Source organism: Bombina bombina, chromosome 10 (assembly GCF_027579735.1).
Source record: "Bombina bombina isolate aBomBom1 chromosome 10, aBomBom1.pri, whole genome shotgun sequence".
Lineage (NCBI taxonomy): Eukaryota > Metazoa > Chordata > Amphibia > Anura > Bombinatoridae > Bombina > Bombina bombina.
Genome location: NC_069508.1, coordinates 131,821,583 through 131,848,000, shown reverse-complemented (window position 1 = coordinate 131,848,000; position 26,418 = coordinate 131,821,583). Strand labels below are relative to the sequence as shown.

The window sequence follows — 26,418 nt, the reverse complement described above, 5'->3', positions numbered from 1 at the left end:
TCATACGAAGATTCTTTACTGAGCGACTTTTCTAGTTCCTCGAACCAGAAACACGCTGCCGTAGTGACAGGAACAATGCATGAAATTGGTTGTAGAAGGTAACCTTGCTGTACAAAAATCTTTTTAAGCAAACCCTCTAATTTTTTATCCATAGGATCTTTGAAAGCACAACTATCTTCGATAGGAATAGTAGTGCGTTTGTTTAGAGTAGAAACCGCCCCCTCGACCTTGGGGACTGTCTGCCATAAGTCCTTTCTGGGGTCGACTATAGGAAATAAATTTCTTAAATATAGGGGGGGAACAAAAGGTATGCCGGGCTTTTCCCACTCTTTATTTACTATGTCCGCCACCCGCTTGGGTATAGGAAAAGCGTCGGGGGGCACCGGAACCTCTAGGAACTTGTCCATCTTACATAATTTCTCTGGAATGACCAAATTGTCACAATCATCCAGAGTAGATAACACCTCCTTAAGCAGTGCGCGGAGATGTTCTAATTTAAATTTAAATGTCACAACATCAGGTTCAGCTTGATGAGAAATTTTTCCTGAATCTGAAATTTCTCCATCAGACAAAACCTCCCTCATGGCCCCTTGAGATTGGTGTGAGGGTATGTCAGAACAGTTATCATCAGCGCCCTCTTGCTCTTCAGTGTTTAAGACAGAGCAATCGCGCTCTCTCTGATAAGTAGGCATTTTGGATAAAAGATTTGCTATGGAGTTATCCATTACAGCCGTTAATTGTTGCATGGTAATAAGTATTGGCGCACTAGATGTACTAGGGGCCTCCTGTGTGGGCAAAACTGGTGTAGACACAGTAGGGGATGATGTAGTATCATGTTTACTCCCCTCATTTGAGGAATCATCTTGGGCAATATCATTATCTGTGGCATTACTGTCCTTACTTTGTTTGGACACTATGGCACAATTATCACATAAATTTAAATGGGGAGACACATTGGCTTTCATACATATAGAACATAGCTTATCTGATGGTACAGACATGTTAAACAGGCTTAAACTTGTCAACAAAGCACAAAAAACGTTTTAAAATAAAACCGTTACTGTCTCTTTAAATTTCAAACTGAAAACACTTTATTACTGAATATGTGAAAAAGTATGAAGGAATTGTTCAAAAATTACCAAAATTTCACCACAGTGTCTTAAGGCATTAAAAAATAACGGAACCGGAGCCGTTTTTAAATTTAACCCCTATACAGTCCCAGCTATATGCTTTGCTGAGACCCAACCAAGCCCAGAGGGGAATACGATACCAAATGACGCCTTCTAGAAGCTTTTTTAGTGATGCTTAGATCCTCACACATGCATCTGCATGCCTTGCTCTCCAAAAACAACTGCGCAGTAATGGCGCGAAAATGAGGCTCAGTCTATAACTAGAAAGGCCCCCAGACTAAAAAAGGTGTCCAACACAGTGCCTGCCGTTTTTTTAAACGTTCCCCAAGATTATAATGCCAATTATTAGCTAGAATCTGCATAATATGCCCCAATAAAGCAATCGTTTTAGCCCATAAAAATGTCTACCAGTTTTTAAGCCCTTTTTTAAGCCCTTTATTCTTTTATGTTTGACTAAGAAAATGGCTTACCGGTCCCCATGAGGGGAAATGACAGCCTTCCAGCATTACATGGTCTTGTTAGAAATATGGCTAGTCATACCTTAAGCAGAAGAGTCTGCTAACTGTTTCACCCAACTGAAGTTACTTCATCTCAACAGTCCTGTGTGGAAACAGCAATCGATTTTAGTTACTGTCTGCTAAAATCATCTTCCTCTTACAAACAGAAATCTTCATCCTTTTCTGTTTCAGAGTAAATAGTACATACCAGCACTATTTTAAAATAAACACTTGATAGAAGAATAAAAACTACATTTAAACACCAAAAAACTCTTAACCATCTCCGTGGAGATGTTGCCTGTGCAACGGCAAAGAGAATGACTGGGGTGGGCGGAGCCTAGGAGGGATCATGTGACCAGCTTTGCTGGGACTCTTTGCCATTTCCTGTTGGGGAGGAGAATATCCCACAAGTAAGGATGACGCCGTGGACCGGACACACAAATGTTGGAGAAATATTTAATGCAACCTTTTGTCCTTTTATCATATCATTTATTGTTAGAAGTATATTTTGTCACAAAAAAACATAATTTATGCTTACCTGATAAATTCCTTTCTTCTGTTGTGTGATCAGTCCACGGGTCATCATTACTTCTGGGATATTATCTGCTCCCCTACAGGAAGTGCAAGAGGATTCACCCAGCAGAGTTGCTATATAGCTCCTCCCCTCTACGTCACCTCCAGTCATTCGACCAAAGACCAACGAGAAAGGAGAAACCAAGGGTGTAGTGGTGACTGAATTATAATTTAAAAAATATGTACCTGCCTTAAAAAACAGGGCGGGCCGTGGACTGATCACACAACAGAAGAAAGGAATTTATCAGGTAAGCATAAATTATGTTTTCTTCTGTTATGTGTGATCAGTCCACGGGTCATCATTACTTCTGGGATACCAATACCAAAGCAAAAGTACACGGATGACGGGAGGGATAGGCAGGCTCATTATACAGAAGGAACCACTGCCTGAAGAACCTTTCTCCCAAAAATAGCCTCCGAAGAAGCAAAAGTGTCAAATTTGTAAAATTTGGAAAAAGTATGAAGCGAAGACCAAGTTGCAGCCTTGCAAATCTGTTCAACAGAGGCCTCATTCTTAAAGGCCCAAGTGGAAGCCACAGCTCTAGTGGAATGAGCTGTAATTCTTTCAGGAGGCTGCTGTCCAGCAGTCTCATAGGCTAAACGTATTATGCTACGAAGCCAAAAAGAGAGAGAGGTAGCAGAAGCTTTTTGACCTCTCCTCTGTCCAGAATAAACGACAAACAGGGAAGAAGTTTGGCGAAAATCTTTAGTTGCCTGCAAGTAGAACTTGAGGGCACGAACTACATCCAGATTGTGTAGAAGACGTTCCTTCTTTGAAGAAGGATTTGGACACAAGGATGGAACAACAATCTCTTGATTGATATTCCTGTTAGTGACTACCTTAGGTAAGAACCCAGGTTTAGTACGCAGAACTACCTTGTCTGAGTGAAAGATCAGATAAGGAGAATCACAATGTAGGGCTGATAACTCAGAGACTCTTCGAGCCGAGGAAATAGCCATTAAAAATAGAACTTTCCAAGATGACAATTTTATATCAATGGAATGAAGGGGTTCAAACGGAACACCCTGTAAAACGTTAAGAACTAAGTTTAAACTCCATGGCGGAGCAACAGTTTTAAACACAGGCTTGATCCTAGCTAAAGCCTGACAAAAGGCCTGGATGTCTGAATTTTCTGACAGACGCCTGTGTAACAAGATGGACAGAGCTGAGATCTGTCCCTTTAATGAGCTAGCCGATAAACCCTTTTCTAAACCTTCTTGTAGAAAAGACAATATCCTAGGAATCCTAACCTTACTCCAGGAGTAACCTTTGGATTCACACCAGTATAGGTATTTACGCCATATTTTATGGTAAATCTTTCTGGTAACAGGCTTCCTAGCCTGTATCAGGGTATCAATAACCGACTCAGAAAAACCACGTTTTGATAAAATCAAGCGTTCAATTTCCAAGCAGTCAGCTTCAGAGAAGTTAGACTTTGATGTTTGAATGGACCCTGAATCAGAAGGTCCTGTCTTAGAGGTAGAGACCAAGGCGGACAGGATGACATGTCCACTAGATCTGCATACCAAGTCCTGCGCGGCCATGCAGGCGCTATTAGAATCACTGATGCTCTCTCCTGTTTGATTTTGGCAATCAATCGAGGAAGCAGTGGGAAGGGTGGAAACACATAAGCCATCCTGAAGTTCCAAGGTGCTGTCAAAGCATCTATCAGAACCGCTCCCGGATCCCTGGATCTGGATCCGTAGCGAGGAAGTTTGGCGTTCTGGCGAGACGCCATGAGATCTATCTCTGGTTTGCCCCAACGTTGAAGTATTTGGGCAAAGACCTCCGGATGAAGTTCCACTCCCCCGGATGAAGAGTCTGGCGACTCAAGAAATCCGCCTCCCAGTTCTCCACTCCCGGGATGTGGATTGCTGACAGGTGGCAAGAGTGAGACTCTGCCCAGCGAATTATCTTTGATACTTCTATCATTGCTAGGGAGCTTCTTGTCCCTCCTTGATGGTTGATGTAAGCTACAGTCGTGATGTTGTCCGACTGAAACCTGATGAACCCCCGAGTCTTTAACTGGGGCCAAGCTAGAAGGGCATTGAGAACTGCTCTCAATTCCAGAATGTTTATTGGCAGGAGACTTTCCTCCTGACTCCATTGTCCCTGAGCCTTCAGAGAATTCCAGACAGCGCCCCAACCTAGAAGGCTGGCGTCTGTTGTTACAATTGTCCAGTCCGGCCTGCTGAACGGCATCCCCCTGGACAGATGTGGCCGAGAAAGCCACCATAGAAGAGAGTTTCTGGTCTCTTGATCCAGATTCAGAGTGGGGGACAAATCTGAGTAATCCCCATTCCACTGACTCAGCATGCACAATTGCAGCGGTCTGAGATGTAGGCGTGCAAAGGGAACTATGTCCATTGCTGCTACCATTAAGCCGATCACCTCCATGCATTGAGCTACTGACGGGAGTTGAATGGAATGAAGGACACGGCATGCATTTAGAAGCTTTGTTAATCTGTCTTCTGTCAGATAAATCTTCATTTCTACAGAATCTATAAGAGTCCCCAAGAATGGAACTCTTGTGAGAGGAAAGAGAGAACTCTTCTTTTCGTTCACTTTCCATCCATGCGACCTTAGAAATGCCAGAACTAACTCTGTATGAGACTTGGCAGTTTGAAAGCTTGAAGCTTGTATCAGAATGTCGTCTAGGTACGGAGCTACCGAAATTCCTCGCGGTCTTAGTACCGCCAGAAGGGCACCCAGAACCTTTGTAAAGATTCTTGGAGCCGTAGCCAATCCGAATGGAAGGGCTACAAACTGGTAATGCCTGTTTAAGAAGGCAAACCTTAGATACCGGTAATGATCCTTGTGAATCGGTATGTGAAGGTAAGCATCCTTTAAATCCACTGTGGTCATGTACTGACCCTCTTGGATCATGGGTAAGATTGTCCGAATAGTTTCCATTTTGAACGATGGAACTCTTAGGAATTTGTTTAGGATCTTTAAATCCAAGATTGGCCTGAAAGTTCCCTCTTTTTTGGGAACCACAAACAGGTTTGAGTAAAACCCTTGTCCTTGTTCCGACCGCGGAACCGGATGGATCACTCCCATTAATAATAGATCTTGTACACAGCGTAGAAACGCGTCCTTCTTATTTGGTTTGTTGACAACCTTGACAGATGAAATCTCCCTCTTGGGGGAGAGAATTTGAAGTCTAGAAGGTATCCCTGAGATATGATCTCTAGCGCCCAGGGATCCTGGACATCTCTTGCCCAAGCCTGGGCGAAGAGAGAGAGTCTGCCCCCCACTAGATCCGGTCCCGGATCGGGGGCCCTCGGTTCATGCTGTCTTTGGGGCAGCAGCAGGTTTACTGGTCTGCTTGCCCTTGTTCCAGGACTGGTTAGGCTTCCAGCCTTGTCTGTAACGAGCAACAGCTCCTCCCTGTTTTGGTGCAGTGGAAGTTGGCGCTGCTCCTGCTTTGAAATTCCGAAAGGGACGAAAATTAGACTGTCTAGCCTTAGCTTTGGCTTTGTCTTGAGGTAGAGCGTGGCCCTTACCTCCTGTAATGTCAGCAATAATTTCTTTCAAACCGGGCCCAAATAAAGTTTGCCCCTTGAAAGGTATATTAAGTAATTTGGACTTAGAAGTTACATCAGCCGACCAGGATTTTAGCCACAGCGCCCTGCGTGCCTGAATGGCGAATCCTGAATTCTTAGCCGTAAGTTTGGTTAAATGTACTACGGCCTCCGAAATGAATGAATTAGCTAGTTTAAGGACTCTAAGCCTGTCCGTAATGTCGTCCAGCGTAGCTGAACTAAGGTTCTCTTCCAGAGACTCAATCCAAAATGCTGCCGCAGCCGTGATCGGCGCGATGCATGCAAGGGGTTGTAATATAAAACCTTGTTGAACAAACATTTTCTTAAGGTAACCCTCTAATTTTTTATCCATAGGATCTGAAAAGGCACAGCTATCCTCCACCGGGATAGTGGTACGCTTAGCTAAAGTAGAAACTGCTCCCTCCACCTTAGGGACCGTTTGCCATAAGTCCCGTGTGGTGGCGTCTATTGGAAACATCTTTCTAAATATTGGAGGGGGTGAGAACGGCACACCGGGTCTATCCCACTCCTTAGTAACAATTTCAGTTAATCTCTTAGGTATAGGAAAAACGTCAGTACTCGCCGGTACCGCAAAGTATTTATCCAACCTACACATTTTCTCTGGTATTGCAACAGCGTTACAATCGTTGAGAGCTGCTAAGACCTCCCCTAGTAATACACGGAGGTTTTCCAATTTAAATTTAAAATTTGAAATATCTGAATCCAATCTGTTTGGATCAGAACCGTCACCCACAGAATGAAGCTCTCCCTCCTCATGCTCTGCAAGCTGTGACGCAGTATCAGACATGGCCCTAGAATTATCAGCGCACTCTGTTCTCACCCCAGAGTGATCACGCTTGCCTCTTAGTTCTGGTAATTTAGCCAAAACTTCGGTCATAACAGTAGCCATATCTTGTAATGTTATCTGTAATGGCTGCCCAGATGTACTAGGCGCCATAATATCACGCACCTCCCGGGCGGGAGATGCAGGTACTGACACGTGAGGCGAGTTAGTCGGCATAACTCTCCCCTCGCTATTTGGTGAAATTTGTTCAATTTGTACAGATTGGCTTTTATTTAAGGTAGCATCAATACAGTTAGTACATAAATTTCTATTGGGCTCCACCTTGGCATTGGAACAAATGACACAGGTATCTTCCTCTGAATCAGACATGTTTAACACACTGGCAATAAACATGCAACTCGGTTACAATTTTATTTAATAAAAACGTACTGTGCCTCAAGAAGCACTAAACGATTAAATGACAGTTGAAATAATGAACTGAAAAACAGTTATAGCATCACTCTTAACAAACAACACAACTTTTTAGCAAAGGTTTGTTCCCATTAGTAAAATAACACTAATTAAATTTTAAACATAAAAATTACCGAGCAACGTTTTAAATCACAGTCACTATATAAGTCTCACAGCTCTGCTGAGAGAATCTACTTCCCTTCAAAGAAGTTTGAAGACCCCTGAGTTCTGTTAGAGATGAACCGGATCATGCAGAAAAACTGACTGGAAATTTTTGATGCGTAGCAAAGAGCGCCAAAAACGGCCCCTCCCTCTCACACACAGCAGTGAGAGAGAAACGAAACTGTCATAATTAACACAAGCAAACTGCCAAGTGGAAAAATAATGCCCAAATACTTATTCACTCAGTACCTCATTAATGCAAACGATTCTACATTCCAGCAAAAACGTTTAACATGAAAAATACCTAATAAAAGGTTTAATGTACTTTTACAGAGTAATTCCGGTGAAATACCATCCCCAGAATACTAAAGTGTAGAGTATACATACATGTTCATTATAACGGTATGGCAGGATTTTTTCATCAATTCCATTCAGAAAATAAAAACTGCTACATACCTCAATGCAGATTCAACTGCCCGCTGTCCCCTGATCTGAAGTTTTTACCTCCCTCAGATGGCCGAGAAACAGCAATATGATCTTAACTACTCCGGTTAAAATCATAAGAAAAACTCTGGTAGATTCTTCTTCAAACTCTGCCAGAGGGGTAATAACACGCTCCGGTGCTATTGTAAAATAAACTTTTGATTGAAGTTCTAAAAACTAAGTATAATCACCATAGTCCTCTCACACCTCCTATCTAGTCTTTGGGTGCAAGAGAATGACTGGAGGTGACGTAGAGGGGAGGAGCTATATAGCAACTCTGCTGGGTGAATCCTCTTGCACTTCCTGTAGGGGAGCAGATAATATCCCAGAAGTAATGATGACCCGTGGACTGATCACACATAACAGAAGAAAACAACTTACATGGAGGTTGACAAGAAGTAAATGCACTGAGATGAACAACCCAAGTTCACACAATGACCTTTAGCGGTTACCTGCTTTGCTGTTCTGTTTCCTAGCTCATCAGCTATCTTTTGCCATCTACGGGACTCAACCTCTTCTGGGGGAAACTTCAAAAGTAGCATCTCCAGTTTTTTCTAGTAAAATATTTTATAGTACATAATTATAAATTTGAAGATAATAAACTCCATGCTATTGAACTTGTAAACTGTATTAAATTCCAAGCAACATTAAATCGACACACATTTGTTTAGACCTCAATTTAAGACTATGTCTGTATCATTCTGGCAGCCAAACAAAGAAAATGCAATAGACTATGGCTTAGTAAAAAACACATTTGTATTACGGATGGCAAAACGCTTGCACCTGTTTTTTAAATTTGCCAAGTAGAACAGCTGAACTACAACCACTAGAAATAATTTAAAACCTCCATTTCTTCCAAGAACAAACATCAGAGTATTTTCCTATGCTTATCTCTCCTCCCCTGTATTTACTGAAAAAAGTTAAAAACACTGCAACCATTTTAACTATATGAATGGAATTAACCATTTCTTTTTTGCACCCACCAATATAAATACATTATTTATGCATTAAAATGGAAACCAATTTTTGATATTTTACTATATGAAATATTTTGTTTGTGATTATTGAGATGGCAGGCAGCACAGTGTACAGCAATAAGAAAAAGTAAATCTTTACTGCTGCTAATAATTTAAAAAGGGACACCTACAAATTGTTATTGTTTAAAAAGATAGATAAAACCTTTAACGACCTATTCCCAAGCTTATCACAACCAACATTGTTCTATTAATATACTTTATATAACATTTAAACCTATATATTTCTGCCCGTTACTAACCCACTATAGACGGCCTCTTATCACATGTTTTTTTATTAGCTTTTCAGAACAGGATCCTGCTAGTTCATGTGGGCCATATAGATAACATTGTGCTCACACCTGTGGAGTTGTGGTTGAAACTGAATTTGGCTAAAATGCAAGTCAATGATCAATGGGCAGTTAAAAGAGGCTTAGATATAAAATGATCACAGAGATAAAAAGTGTATTAATATAACAGTTGGGGAATAAAGGGATTATCTATCTTTAAAACAATAAAAATTCTGGAGTAGACTGTCCCTTTAACAAACAGCCCGAAGAAGGAACTTACGGACATCTAGCGTGGCAAGACTAAAAAGTCTAGAGATAATTTGAAGTTTATAAAAAGGTATTTTTGAAAGCTGTCAACAAGAAAAACAGCAATTGATGTAAAGAAAATAATAAGACTTATGGATGGGCTTATATATGGGCCCCAGAAGGCAAGGAGAGCTTTCGCTTTAATAAAGGAGGCTACATACAATGAATGGGAATGCCACTAATGTCCTAGTAAGGCCTAGACACATAACTAAGCAGTAAATGGTTTGTATGCACCAATGAGGTAGTTAATGAGTACTGATAAGTGCCCTTCAAATACCTGAATTAGAGACTCAATAAAGCTGTCAGAATCAACATGATGAAACAGCAAGTAACAGATATTAAGACTAATACGTTGCAGCAGAAGACAATAAAATGACTTATGGCTTCATCAGACGGTGTATACACTTTTATTTAAAAAATCTGTTGAGAGAAAGCGGTGTGCAGAGTGCCAGCAAGCTAGGGCTGTAAATCCCCAAAAAGCCTGGTTTAGTAATTCCAATAAGTGTCACCATATGCGAGTTGTTTACCTTCTTGTTAAAGGGATAGTATAGTCAAAAACAGAATTTATGTTTACCTGATAAATTACTTTCTCCAACGGTGTGTCCGGTCCACGGCGTCATCCTTACTTGTGGGATATTCTCTTCCCCAACAGGAAATGGCAAAGAGCCCAGCAAAGCTGGTCACATGATCCCTCCTAGGCTCCGCCTTCCCCAGTCATTCGACCGACGTAAAGGAGGAATATTTGCATAGGAGAAACCATATGATACCGTGGTGACTGTAGTTAAAGAAAATAAATTATCAGACCTGATTAAAAAACCAGGGCGGGCCGTGGACCGGACACACCGTTGGAGAAAGTAATTTATCAGGTAAACATAAATTCTGTTTTCTCCAACATAGGTGTGTCCGGTCCACGGCGTCATCCTTACTTGTGGGAACCAATACCAAAGCTTTAGGACACGGATGAAGGGAGGGAGCAAATCAGGTCACCTAGATGGAAGGCACCACGGCTTGCAAAACCTTTCTCCCAAAAATAGCCTCAGAAGAAGCAAAAGTATCAAACTTGTAAAAGTTAGTAAAAGTGTGCAGTGAAGACCAAGTCGCTGCCTTACATATCTGATCAACAGAAGCCTCGTTCTTGAAGGCCCATGTGGAAGCCACAGCCCTAGTGGAATGAGCTGTGATTCTGTCAGGAGGCTGCCGTCCGGCAGTCTCGTAAGCCAATCTGATGATGCTTTTAATCCAAAAAGAGAGAGAGGTAGAAGTTGCTTTTTGAAATTGCAACCAAAAACAAAACTTTCCAAGATAATAACTTAATATCAACGGAATGTAAGGGTTCAAACGGAACCCCCTGAAGAACTGAAAGAACTAAATTGAGACTCCAAGGAGGAGTCAAAGGTTTGTAAACAGGCTTGATTCTAACCAGAGCCTGAACAAAGGCTTGAACATCTGGCACAGCTGCCAGCTTTTTGTGAAGTAACACAGACAAGGCAGAAATCTGTCCCTTCAAGGAACTTGCAGATAATCCTTTCTCCAAACCTTCTTGAAGAAAGGATAGAATCTTAGGAATTTTTACCTTGTCCCAAGGGAATCCTTTAGATTCACACCAACAGATATATTTTTTCCATATTTTGTGGTAAATTTTTCTAGTTACAGGCTTTCTGGCCTGAACAAGAGTATCAATGACAGAATCTGAGAATCCTCGCTTTGATAAGATCAAGCGTTCAATCTCCAAGCAGTCAGTTGGAGTGAGACCAGATTCGGATGTTCGAACGGACCTTGAACAAGAAGGTCTCGTCTCAAAGGTAGCTTCCATGGTGGAGCCGATGACATATTCACCAGGTCTGCATACCAAGTCCTGCGTGGCCACGCAGGAGCTATCAACATCACCGATGCCCTCTCCTGATTGATCCTGGCTACCAGCCTGGGGATGAGAGGAAACGGCGGGAATACATAAGCTAGTTTGAAGGTCCAAGGTGCTACTAGTGCATCTACTAGAGTCGCCTTGGGATCCCTGGATCTGGACCCGTAGCAAGGAACCTTGAAGTTCTGACAAGAGGCCATCAGATCCATGTCTGGAATGCCCCACAGATGAGTAATTTGGGCAAAGATTTCCGGATGGAGTTCCCACTCCCCCGGATGAAATGTCCGACGACTCAGAAAATCCGCTTCCCAATTTTCCACTCCTGGGATGTGGATTGCAGACAAGTGGCAGGAGTGAGTCTCCGCCCATTGAATGATTTTGGTCACTTCTTCCATCGCCAGGGAACTCCTTGTTCCCCCCTGATGGTTGATGTACGCAACAGTTGTCATGTTGTCTGATTGAAACCGTATGAACTTGGCCTTTGCTAGCTGAGGCCAAGCCTTGAGAGCATTGAATATCGCTCTCAGTTCCAGAATATTTATCGGTAGAAGAGATTCTTCCCGAGACCAAAGACCCTGAGCTTTCAGGGGTCCCCAGACCGCGCCCCAGCCCACCAGACTGGCGTCGGTTGTGACAATGACCCACTCTGGTCTGCGGAAGCTCATCCCCTGTGACAGGTTGTCCAGGGACAGCCACCAACGGAGTGAATCTCTGGTCCTCTGATTTACTTGTATAGTCGGAGACAAGTCTGTATAGTCCCCATTCCACTGACTGAGCATGCACAGTTGTAATGGTCTTAGATGAATGCGCGCAAAAGGAACTATGTCCATTGCCGCTACCATCAAACCTATTACTTCCATGCACTGCGCTATGGAAGGAAGAGGAACAGAATGAAGTATTTGACAAGAGTTCAGAAGTTTTGTTTTTCTGGCCTCTGTCAGAAAAATCCTCATTTCTAAGGAGTCTATTATTGTTCCCAAGAAGGGAACCCTTGTTGACGGAGATAGAGAACTCTTTTCTACGTTCACTTTCCATCCGTGAGATCTGAGAAAGGCCAGGACAATGTCCGTGTGAACCTTTGCTTGAGGAAGGGACGACGCTTGAATCAGAATGTCGTCCAAGTAAGGTACTACTGCAATGCCCCTTGGTCTTAGCACCGCTAGAAGGGACCCTAGTACCTTTGTGAAAATCCTTGGAGCAGTGGCTAATCCGAACGGAAGTGCCACAAACTGGTAATGCTTGTCCAGGAATGCGAACCTTAGGAACCGATGATGTTCCTTGTGGATAGGAATATGTAGATACGCATCCTTTAAATCCACCGTGGTCATGAATTGACCTTCCTGGATGGAAGGAAGAATTGTTCGAATGGTTTCCATTTTGAACGATGGAACCTTGAGAAACTTGTTTAGGATCTTGAGATCTAAGATTGGTCTGAACGTTCCCTCTTTTTTGGGAACTACGAACAGATTGGAGTAGAACCCCATCCCTTGTTCTCCTAATGGAACAGGATGAATCACTCCCATTTTTAACAGGTCTTCTACACAATGCAAGAATGCCTGTTTTTTTATGTGGTCTGAAGACAATTGAGACCTGTGGAACCTCCCCCTTGGGGGAAGCCCCTTGAATTCCAGAAGATAACCTTGGGAGACTATTTCTAGCGCCCAAGGATCCAGAACATCTCTTGCCCAAGCCTGAGCGAAGAGAGAGAGTCTGCCCCCCACCAGATCCGGTCCCGGATCGGGGGCCAACATCTCATGCTGTCTTGGTAGCAGTGGCAGGTTTCTTGGCCTGCTTTCCTTTGTTCCAGCCTTGCATTGGTCTCCAGGCTGGTTTGGCTTGAGAAGTATTACCCTCCTGCTTAGAGGACGTAGCACTTGGGGCTGGTCCGTTTCTGCGAAAGGGACGAAAATTAGGTTTATTTTTGGCCTTGAAAGACCTATCCTGAGGAAGGGCGTGGCCCTTGCCCCCAGTGATATCAGAGATAATCTCATTCAAGTCAGGGCCAAACAGCGTTTTCCCCTTGAAAGGAATGTTAAGCAATTTGTTCTTGGAAGACGCATCCGCTGACCAAGATTTTAACCAAAGCGCTCTGCGCGCCACAATAGCAAACCCAGAATTTTTCGCCGCTAACCTAGCCAATTGCAAAGTGGCGTCTAGGGTGAAAGAATTAGCCAATTTGAGAGCACAAATTCTGTCCATAATCTCCTCATAAGAAGAAGAATTATTATTGATCGCCTTTTCTAGCTCATCGAACCAGAAACACGCGGCTGTAGTGACAGGGACAATGCATGAAATTGGTTGTAGAAGGTAACCTTGCTGAACAAACATCTTTTTAAGCAAACCTTCTAATTTTTTATCCATAGGATCTTTGAAAGCACAACTATCTTCTATGGGTATAGTGGTGCGTTTGTTTAGAGTAGAAACCGCCCCCTCGACCTTGGGGACTGTCTGCCATAAGTCCTTTCTGGGGTCGACCATAGGAAACAATTTTTTAAATATGGGGGGAGGGACGAAAGGTATACCGGGCCTTTCCCATTCTTTATTTACAATGTCCGCCACCCGCTTGGGTATAGGAAAAGCTTCGGGGGGCCCCGGGACCTCTAGGAACTTGTCCATTTTACATAGTTTCTCTGGAATGACCAAATTCTCACAATCATCCAGAGTGGATAACACCTCCTTAAGCAGAGCGCGGAGATGTTCCAATTTAAATTTAAATGTAATCACATCAGGTTCAGCTTGTTGAGAAATTTTCCCTGAATCTGAAATTTCTCCCTCAGACAAAACCTCCCTGGCCCCCTCAGACTGGTGTAGGGGCCCTTCAGAACCAATATCATCAGCGTCCTCATGCTCTTCAGTATTTCCTAAAACAGAGCAGTCGCGCTTTCGCTGATAAGTGGGCATTTTGGCTAAAATGTTTTTGATAGAATTATCCATTACAGCCGTTAATTGTTGCATAGTAAGGAGTATTGGCGCGCTAGATGTACTAGGGGCCTCCTGTGTGGGCAAGACTGGTGTAGACGAAGGAGGGGATGATGCAGTACCATGCTTACTCCCCTCACTTGAGGAATCATCTTGGGCATCATTTTCTCTAAATTTTGTGTCACATAAATCACATCTATTTAAATGAGAAGGAACCTTGGCTTCCCCACATTCAGAACACAGTCTATCTGGTAGTTCAGACATGTTAAACAGGCATAAACTTGATAACAAAGTACAAAAAACGTTTTAAAATAAAACCGTTACTGTCACTTTAAATTTTAAACTGAACACACTTTATTACTCTTAAAGCCTTAAAAGTATTGCACACCAAATTTGGAAGCTTTAACCCTTAAAATAACGGAACCGGAGCCGTTTTTATATTTAACCCCTTTACAGTCCCTGGTATCTGCTTTGCTGAGACCCAACCAAGCCCAAAGGGGAATACGATACCAAATGACGCCTTCAGAAAGTCTTTTCTATGTATCAGAGCTCCTCACACATGCATCTGCATGTCATGCTTCTCAAAAACAAGTGCGCAATACAGGCGCGAAAATGAGACTCTGCCTATGATTAGGGAAAGTCCCTAGAGAATAAGGTGTCCAATACAGTGCCTGCCGGTTATTTTACAAAATTCCCAAGATTAAAATAATTCCTCAAGGCTATGGAGTATAAAATATGTTTATATATAAATCGATTTAGCCCAGAAAATGTCTACAGTCTTAAAAAGCCCTTGTGAAGCCCTTTTTTTCTGTCTGTAATAAAAATGGCTTACCGGATCCCATAGGGAAAATGACAGCTTCCAGCATTACATCGTCTTGTTAGAATGTGTCATATCTCAAGCAGCAAAAGTCTGCTCACTGTTCCCCCAACTGAAGTTAATTCCTCTCAACAGTCCTGTGTGGAAACAGCCATCGATTTTAGTAACGGTTGCTAAAATCATTTTCCTCTTACAAACAGAAATCTTCATCTCTTTTCTGTTTCAGAGTAAATAGTACATACCAGCACTATTTTAAAATAACAAACTCTTGATTGAATAATAAAAACTACAGTTAAACACTAAAAAACTCTAAGCCATCTCCGTGGAGATGTTGCCTGTAAAACGGCAAAGAGAATGACTGGGGAAGGCGGAGCCTAGGAGGGATCATGTGACCAGCTTTGCTGGGCTCTTTGCCATTTCCTGTTGGGGAAGAGAATATCCCACAAGTAAGGATGACGCCGTGGACCGGACACACCTATGTTGGAGAAATTAAAGTTTCATGATTCAGATAGAGCATGCAATTTTAAGCAACTTTATTCCTATTATCAATTTTTCTTCGTTCTCTTGGTATCTTTATTTTAAAAAGCTAGAAAGTAAGCGTAGAAGCCATTCCATTTTTGGCTCAGGACCTGGATAGTGCTTGCTGATTGGTGTCCAAACGCAGCCATCCAATCAGCAAGCGCTATCCAGGTGGTGACCCAAAAATGGGCCGGCTCCCAGACTTTCCAGCTTTATAAAATAAAGATACCAATAGAACAAAGAAAAATTTATAATTGGAGTAATTTGAAAGTAGCTTAAAATTGCATGCTCTATCTGAATCATGAAAGTTTATTTTTGACTAGACTACCCCTTTAAAACCAAACCCCCAAAAGAGAAGATACAACTGTGGCACTCTGTTATTCCGTTATGTCTTTTATAGCTTACAAGAATGAAAGACCCAGAGAAAGAACCTGATCTGTGAACCAAGTCCCCCAAGGCCAGAAAAAAATCTCTCTCATCAAATACAATACAGTATTACATTTAGTATGAATAAGGATTAGGATATAGTTCAGTCACTCATTTAATTACAATTAAGTAAATGCTTTTAAGACTATCTCCAGCATGAAACAAGATGAAATTGAGTTCAAGACTTTTAGCTGCTTATCAGTCTGGTTGAAGTAGACTGGATATGTAAAGTGAATCACTCACAACCTGATTGTTATATTGAAAAGGACAATCTAGTGAAAACTGAAATACATTTTTTTTTTTAAAATGTTTGTTATACCAACTCCAGCCAACTACTGATGCCTCTGGCCTCACAAGATGGGGCCATCAAATGATGAAAAGAGGCATCTACCTCTGTTTGTATAGGAACCATTCAACCTTAAAATACTATTGCGTTTTCAATGGATTCCTCATTTTTAAGTGGAATATTTGTCAGGTTTGCCAAAATCCAGATGAGTGCACCCAACCCTTAGAGGTGTTTTCTAATAATTGAAAGAAAAAAAAAGGATAAGGAGAGGACAAACAATTGAACTTATTCTTTAGATTAGAGTAACTAGGGGGGCCTCTGAAAAATTATCTAGAAAGTCTATCAATTGTGCAGAGCTTCCCAACCTGTTTGCTCTAAGATAATAATGAATTTCCTTATGCAATAGCGCTAAAGAATCCTCCGAAGGAGACTCTCCGGATTTCACTGAGGATGAGGAAGATTCTAAGGTCAGATGTAAAGGAATCCTCAGGACTGTCACTGTCTGCAATACAATAGGCTCTAGATGAACCTAAAGGAATGTGATGTTTGTAGGGTTCATATCTGGAGGATTAGACATCTACTTCCAAATGTACTTAGAGAAGCATTAATGTGCTCAATGTATCCTTGTACTCATGAAATAACAATACACTATTACTTCTGTTGTGAATACTGCAATACAGCTTAAAGGGACAGTCTAGTCCAAAATAAACTTTCATGATTCAGATGGGGCATGTCATTTTAAACAACTTTCCAATTTACTTTTAGCACCAATTTTGCTTTGGTATTTGGTATCTCTTGGTATTCTTAGGTGAAAGCTAAACCTAGGAGGTTCATAAGCTAATTTCTTAGACCTTGAAGGCCTTCTCTTAAAGGGACAGTCAACACCATAATTTTTGTTGTTTAAAAAGATAGATAATCCCTTTATTACCCATTCCCCAGTTTTTTGCAAAACCAACACTGTTATATTAATACACTTTTTACTTCTGTGACTAACTTGTATCTAAGCATCTTCTGACTGCCCCTAATCACATGACTTAGTTATTTTGCATATAGTTGCATTTTAGCCAATTAGTGCAGTGTCTGCCACTAGCCACGGGCGTGATCACAATGCTATCTATATGGCCTACATGAGCTTGCTCTCCCCTGCTGTGAAAAGTAAATAAAATAGAGGCGGCCTTCAAGGGCTTAGAAATTATCATATGTGCCTCCCTAGGTTTGCTTTCAATTAGAATACCAAGAGAACACAGCAAAATTGTTGATAAAAGTAAATTGGAAAGTTGTTTAAAATTACATTCCCTATTTGAAAAATGAAAGTTATTTTTGGACTTGACTGTCCCTTTAACTACATGAATTTTGACCGTTTTTCACCACTAGAGGGTGTTAATGTGTGTCATATAGATAACACTGTGCTCACGCACGTGGAGTTCCCAAAAATGCACGTCTGTCAAAAGAACTGAAATAAGGGGGCAGTTTGCAGAGGCTTAGATACAAGGTAATCAAAGAGGTAAAAAGTGTATTAATATAACCGTGCTGGTTAGGCAAAATTAAGGAATGGGTAATAAAGGGATTATCTATCTTTTAAAACAAAAATTCTGGTGTAGACTGTCCCTTTAAGCAGAGACTGTGTGCCTGATGATCTAACGATTTGCACACTGGCATTATTACCCAAGAGGTCTTGTCAGTAGAACTGCGAGATCCCAAATTTATAAAAGACAAATGTTAGCTTGAACTCTGTTTATCCAGCTATACAGGGTTCTGGATGTCAAGGGGAGACACCGGCATTACAATATAATGCTAACCCACCAACCACCCAAAAGTATTTGCATATCATCTCTAAATGTTGGCAAGTTTTTGACCATTAGGCCCTATAATTCAAGTGATGTTAAACTTCTCAGTTGCTAAATACAATTAAATTTATTTATTTATTATTATTTTTTTAACAAGCGAGCATGAAAGGCCTTAGGCAAGAGCAAGCACTACTTTGGTGTTCCTGACTAGACGATCTGTGTGGGACCGCGCAAGACATCACTACACTGCGAAATATAGGCGGGAGGAGGGAACAAAAAAAAAGAGAGACAATAATGAGTTTACTTGTAAATATGTCTTAGGATCTACCGGTAAGTTTTGAAAAGATTAAGATTTACCATCACTTTAAAAGGAAGAGAGGTGAGCTTCCATAACAAGTGAGCAGAGGTAGACTAAATGCTTCCCTGCTCCCATGACGCCACGAAGAATAAACCCTGCTCCCATGACGCCACAAAGAATAAACCCTGCTAAAAGCACAAGTCCATTACAGACCACCTGAATTTGCTTGCCAGGTCCTGTGAACAAGAAACATTCATCACAAAACCTGTGATAACTTTCCAAGAATATTTTTCTTGCTTCATTTAAGTAGCTGTGGTGTTTATAACGTGTTGCGGTGCTACTCCTTTTTTTCTTACATGCTGAGAATTTATGTGAAGATGAGATTTTGAGAGAAGCTATTGAATAATAATAATAATAATTAAAAAAATCATCTCTGGGGGGACTTCCGGGCGGCGGCCATGACAGGTCTCATGCTGGTTTGCTGCTCCTGACCTAGAACTTAAAACTCACAGTGTTTGACCTTTATCGCCTGATCTAGTGCAAAGCTGCACTGTATATCATATAATGGAGGCTACCCTCTAGATTGAAGTCACTTTCGTCAAAATTGGGGTCCATTTAAGCCTTCCAAAAACGTTTGAAGGTTACGGCCTCCTATATGATTGCCCGGCAAAGCACCTTGGCATCTGTCGTTAGTTGCAGTGTTATCTTGCAAATCACTGCCAATATAGCTACTATCCTTTCTCTAATAAGAAAAAAGAAGCGCAGCTTCATCCGGTAAAAAAGTTCATCTTTATTGATTTGAATACATGGATAAAATTCCAGCAGCAGCAGGAAACATAGAACAGGGATGAAAGGTCTGACTAGTTTCGGCTATCACGCCGTAATCGTAAACCTGTACATCTTAAAATTGTATTGGTTTAAAAGTACTTCTTTGTAGGGGGTAATAGGGAAGGAGATAATAAATTGCCCAAAGTCATATTTTTTAAATATATGCATTTGAAACCCTTGGTTACCACCTCCTTTAAGGCTTTGTCCCCGTACAAAATAGGAAAATATTTTTTGATGATGGAACACACCTCATCATACTCTGTTGAATACTTGGTGATGAACATAGTTCTATCATCCATGTCACTCTTGTATTTATGTTTTAGGGCCTCCTGCCTACCCACCCCAGCCACCTCCTTAGCCACGTTTCTGACCATCTCCGGCCGGTACCCCCTTTCCACTAGTTTGTCAACCATACTCTTGCTTTCAACAGCAAAGTCCTGGTCCGAACTGCACAGGCGTCTAGTACGTAGCAACTGTCCCTTGGCAATTCCCTTAAATACATGCCTTGGATGTGAACTTTTGTGGTGCAAGAGTGTGTTGCCAGAAATTGGCTTTCTATACAACCTAGAGGAGATTCGACCAGTGTTTGAATCTCCTCTTAAATATATGTTTAGGTATAGGATGTATGAATTATCTAGATACTATTCCAACCCCCGTTCTCCTTTTTGTAAATATTATCTGTCACCTTTATATACTGGTGTAAAATAGTTCTTATTAACATATTCTAAGATTCAGTATGTATAGCCATCTAGCTCCCACTACCCCTTTCAGCACTCATGGAGTTAATATGTGTTAGCAAACAACGCCCTCTATTCAACCAATCAGAGAATAGTAAAGTACTTTTAAACCAATACAATTTTAAGATGTACAGGTTTACGATTACGGCGTGATAGCCGAAACTAGTCAGACCTTTCATCCCTGTTCTATGTTTCCTGCTGCTGCTGGAATTTTATCCATGTATTCAAATCAATAAAGATGAACTTTTTTACCGGATGAAGCTGCGCTTCTTTTTTCTTATTATTTACACATTGGATTACAAGGAATCCTCTTTGCAGCCTCAGTCCGACATCCCCCATTCCTACCATTTCAGCGTTTAATGCTTCAGTTTGGAAGCGGATTGTCTTCATAGGAAGGATTCACTACGGAGCGGTTCAGCCAATAGGCTCGCAGCCTCACACACACCCCCAGTTTAGACGTCATGCATAGGCGCCGGGACGCTTGAAACAGAGAAAGATCAGCAGCGTTACACGCCAAGCGGAGGATCTCTGTCAGCGTACACCTTGTACAGCCTTGAGCAGGTAATCGTCCAGAATCGGAGAAGATATTGGCAGAAGGGTGAGTTTGTTCCACTCTATTCCGCAATAGTGGATGCTTGTTTTTCCTTATTACTGGGGGTGTTTGCTGTGTAGACCTGCTGGGGCATATACCGCTATTATTTAACTGACCTTTGTGAAGATCCCACGACATCGGTATGGAACAGTAAAATTGTAGAGACACACTAGTTTTCAATTTGGGAAAATTTTCTTCGTTGTCATTTATCCTTTCTCTACTATTATATGATTTACATACGGTATTATTTGGGAGTGAGCTCCAGGTTTCCTGCGCAAGTCAATTGACTTGGATATATCCAGATGAAAACCATTGTCACTGGCAAATATGGCGGAGTCCTTGCGGCCCTGGCTGATCTATATGTATAGGAAAAGATTCCTGGCTGAAATGGAATAAATATGCCGCATTACTCCTAAAGTAGAGTAAATGGCACCGTACCATATGATGCTCACTAAGCTTGTTACTGAGCAGACTAATCGACCGCAAGAAACACAACCTGGAATATGCACGGAGGAGCTTGTAGCTACGAGAGACAATATCCAGCTGTGCCAAATACAAAATCCCATGATCGGCCCTCCTACCCTAATGCAGCAGCTACTTACTGTCATACAGGACAGATGAAGTCGGTTGGCAAGGGCACTTCATTCGCTGTGAACGCAGATCTATCCTCACAGCACTCCGGGGTTAGTGCGAGCTTCGCAATCAGTAAACTACACTTTTCAATGCTCGGATCGGATAACAAGCCCATGGTGAAAACCGGAGTTGGGTAACAGATCACCACTTTTTGACTGGTGTCATATACTTAGTTTATTCCATTGCGGTGGACATTACTACTAAAAGGAAGATCTTGGGTATATCTGAATTCTCCAGCCAGAATTATTAAAATGTTTTTAATGGATATCTCTTGTATGTCTATGATAAGGAAATCTGGAAATCTGACTAATTACAGCTATACATTCTAAGACTAGCGTTATTCATAGTCTATATTAGAGACCTTTAACTAAAACTTAAAGGGCGTTCTTTTGTATTAAGTATTTACCTTGTTTTGGGTGTTATAATGTACATGTCTGGTATAATTGCTAACCTAGAACACTGTTTAGCGCTTCACGCTTAGAACTTTATGGCTACTGTGTAGGATGATGTCCCTGTTGCCAGCGGCCGAGGTAGCGTGGACTAACATACATATAGCTTGCAGAATGAGATGTAAAACTGCCATTATTATCCTTACTCACATTTAGACTTATTATGTGGCAATGAAGTGCAGATAGTGACAATATTAGTTAGATTACCAGCGCAGCTTTTTTCCCCAGATGAAAATTATTAATAAAAATGTCAACTTACTAATACTCATAACTAATCAAATCTGTTTTGACTGTCTGGTGTATACTCCTCAGAAGCTCTACATATTCTCCACTACTTTGTGTAGAAGCCCTCCACTTTTTCATAGCTTTAATATCATAGTTTGCTATTCCTTGGCTCCCGCATTTTATGAAGCAGATCACATTTTCTAATGTTTCTCCCCTCACTTACAAAGATGAGAAAGGATATTATACTAAGCTTTATATACTGTCATCTCACAATACAGATTACCAGAAGCGTTTCATGTTATCTTCTCTAGTAGCTACAGTATATGTACGTAAAGCTTACCAGCTGAAATCAGAGCTTTATTTAAATTTCAATAAACTTGTATTAACAATACAACATTATTATAGGAAGACCCAAAAGGGGCCATCTTTATTGCTAGGTTTCCTCTATTTATGAGAATACCTTGGTCCAAGAGTGGTCTTATATATAATCAGAGGAATTTACAATAAGCAAAATATAACCTGAGGTCCAGACATTGAGATCCATAAGTTGTCTCCTCCAGTTAAGGTAACCCTCTGCTATTGTCATTTAACACACACGGTATTATCATCATCATTTATTTGTATGATGCTGCCAAATTCCGTAGCGCTGGGTACAATGATAGGGGTATACAATGACAAAGATTTTTGATCAAATACAAAACATAACAAAACTAAACAAATCTAGTACAGGAGGGAGAGGGCCCTGCTACGGAGAGCTCACAGTCTTCAGGGATAAGGTCTAAGAGTGGTCTCTTAGAAAAATCAGAAGGTTTATAATTTGTATTGGCGTGCTGTTGAATTGTTCTTCCTCTTTTTCTTACAGCAATTGTAGATACAATTAGCTCTATGCTATGAAGATAGCAGACACGGTTTATTGCATAAACTAACATGTAACTCATACGAATCTTGAAATGTAATTGTACAATGCTGTAATACTCTGTACACCAAAAACTTTACCTCAATAAAAAATATTTTTTAAAAATCACTAACAACCTAAGGAAAGTGAGTTAAAAGAACAAAAAATCAAATTAAAATAAGCAGAACAACAAATACCTGTTCCTCCACGGTCCAAAGCAGATTAAAAGTTCCAGTCTTGGTCTCGGCGCACAGTCTACCTTTTATCTGTACGAAATGCAGTAAGGAAAGCTAATGAAAATGTGGTTATACATATTTGTTTACCTATTTAGTGTGGTGAATGATTATTGTTTCAAACATTCCTCCATATTCAGAGCGACAAACCATAACTATTTTAGTCATATTTGTAGTGGTAGAACCCAAGTTGTTTATTTAGCACTTTTTTAGTCTCATGTCAACACCCCAACGTTCCACATCAACATTGCGTCAATGTGAAAGAAGCTATAGAAGATAATCAAAAATATGTGAACTATAACAAATGACAAAAGCAAAAAAAAAAGCGTTCAGTACTGTCACCAATGAATGTAAAAAGATTCAAGAAAAGAATAAAAAAAAACTCTTAAAAACAGGGGCACATTAATACATTAAACTTTACAAACGTGTTTAAGAGTATTTTTTGATACTGGGCTTAATTACTTAAACTTTACAATTACTTTAAAAAATAAATAAATAATAATCTTGTTTTCTCTCATTATTACTGTACACAACATTAACTCAGGGCATGATACTTTCTAATAGCCAAAAAGCCACCACTGAAAATTTAACATCTGTATAAGTTTTTCAGTTATTCAACATATACCTTTTATATGGGGCTGAAAAATTCTACTAGTCCTGGACGAGTGAGAAATTGTAGCAGAAAAACAAATTATGCTAACCTGAATTTTATTTTCTTCTGACGGGAAGAGTCCACAGCTGCATTCATTACTTTTGGGAATTCAGAACCTGGCCACCAGGAGGAGGCAAATACACCCCAACCAAAGGCTTCAAATACCTCCCCCACTTCCCTCATCCCCAGTCATTCTGCCAAGGGAACAAGGAACAGTAGGAGAAATATCAGGGTAAAAAAAGGTGCCAGAAGAACAAAACATTTACGGCTGCATCAGATAAAACGCGGGCGGGAGCTGTGGACTCCTCCCATTAGAAGAAAAGAAAATTAGCAGGTAAGCATAAATAATGTTTTTATTCTTAAAACAGGAAGAGTCCACAGTTACATTTATTACTTTTGGGAAAACAATACCCAAGCTAGAGGACACTGACTGCAAACAAAGGGCGGGTACAAAAAGGCGCCCCCTTCGAAAGGCACCACAGCCTGAAATTACCCAAACACCCTACAAAAACTCTAAATGACCAGGGAAAAACCGGAAGCCCAGGTAACTGCTCATCAGTTGCATAACCTGCAAAGCCGTGCTAGAGACCACTCAGGCCCAGAGTCTGCTGAGCACAAAAGCCTCCCAGGAGCCAACCCAGCGGCCCCTAACTTCCACGAAAGTACAGCATCCTAATACCAGAATCTAGTTCCATGATTCTAAGTACGCCAGGAAAGGGGGGAAAAAAATCATACGAGGCGAGAAAAACCAATGGTCTTCAGATTCTGAGGTACCTCTAAGTCAAGGGAACCCATCCCCCACCCTAGGGGAGAAGAAAAGGGAGCAAAGCAACGGTAACCACCCTACCAATATAGGCGAGACCCTGCAACCAATATCGCCAGCCAAGATGAATGACAACTGGAGTCTACAAGGAAGCACAAATGTCCCAGAAGACAAGTAGGGACCCGTCAGAGAGACCTCAAACTGAAGCCTAAGGCAGAGAGTAAAATCCCATGAGAGACAGAAACCCCGCCCTCAATCAGACATGAGCTTATTAAAAATCAAATACTTCCTTTTCCGGATCAAAATAACCCGCCGGTGAACACCCAAGGTGAATGGATACGCCAACAGGACCAGCCGATCAGAGGCCCCATTCACCCAAGCTCAGAACTGGAACCGATAATTAAAAGAAAGAAAAAATGGAGACGTCAAAGAGATTAGCTTCATCCCCAAACGTCTAACTCAGCTTGCCAAACGGCATCTAAGGCCTCGGATCCCCCGGCCCACTAGGACTGGAATCCTCCAGCACTGCCAAAACATGCCTTAGTAGAACACGAAGAGGTGCCAGCCTATAACGGAAGGCAAACTCATTCCTTGCCGGATCAATAAACGACCCAGACTCAGAGGTTGGGGCCCCTAAAGCCTCAGAGGCCGAAGCTTCCCCAGAATCCCGACAGGCCTTGGTTGACAGAACACGGGCAGTATCTTAAAAATATTTTATTTGGGAGATATAACTGAGCCAGCGCCATAGATATGGCCACGCGTAATCGTGCCGTCACCTCTGAAGGAAACAAGCCACCATCCGGAGGATTAAAGGCCATAGGGACATCTGCTTGCGTAGCAAAGGAAGGTTCTGGGGCACACTCCTGTGACGAAAGGCAAAGAATGACTGGGGGATGAGGGTGGGTGAGGTATTTGAAGCCTTTGGCTGGGGTATCTTTTTGCCTCCTCCTGGTAGCCAGGTTCTAAATTCGCAAAAGTAATGAATGCAGCTGTGGACTCTTCCCGTTTAAGAAGAAACGGTAAAGAACGTTGGCTTTTTACTAACTTTTAGTAGACTACTAACTTCTCCCCCCTGACTGGTAGTAAATTATAGTGATATTTTACCACACCTGCCTATATATAAAATCTAACCTTTGACTCCTAAAAAAGGGAGTAGTTACCTTGTCAATATTCTGGCTGGATTTTAAAATAGAAATACATTTGTCAAGCCATGAGATAAGTCATTACTAATTCTTCCATGCCTATGAAGATGCCATAATTTTAAGAGCAGGGGTAGTTATAAATAGTAGAGGCCACTAAATATGAGATAGTTTATTTCAAAACATCAAGTTTGTATGTCTTCTTTAATGAAACCGTAAAGGTATTAATTTTACCAAAAAAAGGATTTAGTAGCCAAAATAAAACAAAAGCTCCCATGAAATGCCCAGTCTATTGCGGCAAACATTTCTTGCTATGCTATGATCTTTTCAGAACCACAAAAGTGATTAGGTCAAATAAATACTTTGTCCTTATTAAAAAAATATATACTTTAAAAGGACCATTAAATAAGGTAGAATTGCAAAATCAACACAAACGCATCTAAAAGTAGCAAGATGTCTCCCATACTATATAATGGAGATCGCTGGACACTTAGCCAGAGAGAGTAAAGTTAGCAGGGAGCACTTTTAAAATTAAATCCTGCGGCTAATACAGATCAGATTACGCTGCTTTTAGCATATAGTACCTTACAATTGCCTCTATTTTCATATACATGTGTTTTTCGATTAGGATAATAAGCTTTTGCGTAGACACAATTTCGCCATCTTTTATTCATTTCATTACACTTCTTTTTCTGCTTTAATCACACTGTAGAGTTACTGATCACTTAGCTGTGATGGTTTATATTGGTTCTTATTAATAATGCAGTTTGTAAATCCCTTCGCCTGAAACAAACCAACAAATTTTTGCTCTCCGACATGAGATTGTTTGGATGAACAGTAAAGGGAAACTTAAAGGAATAGGAAAGTAAAAATTAAACTTTCAGGATTCAAATGGAACATGTATTAAGACCCTTAAATGCACTTCTTTTATCAAATATACATTGTTCCTTTGGTATCCTTTGTTGAAAAACATCAGTACATCCTCAGCAGCAATGCACCACTGGGAGCTAGCTTGCGACTACACATTTGTCTCTTGTTATTGACTCACCATATGTGTTCAGCTAGCTGTTAGTAGTGCATTACTTCTCTAGAGCTGACTATATG

At 41.1% G+C, this 26,418-nt stretch overlaps 1 protein-coding gene across 2 annotated transcripts in view; it reads right to left on the bottom strand.

Annotated features, from left to right (window-relative positions):
- ZZZ3 (zinc finger ZZ-type containing 3) overlaps positions 1-26,418 on the bottom strand; it is a 367,019-nt gene that overhangs the window by 144,663 nt on the left and 195,938 nt on the right. For both annotated transcript variants that reach the window (XM_053693335.1, XM_053693334.1), the window contains exons 6-7: positions 22,725-22,793; positions 8,099-8,200 (exon numbers count right to left, since the gene is read on the bottom strand). In XM_053693335.1, the coding sequence (XP_053549310.1) occupies positions 8,099-8,200; positions 22,725-22,793 (171 nt within the window). The remainder of the gene's footprint in view (positions 1-8,098; positions 8,201-22,724; positions 22,794-26,418) is intronic.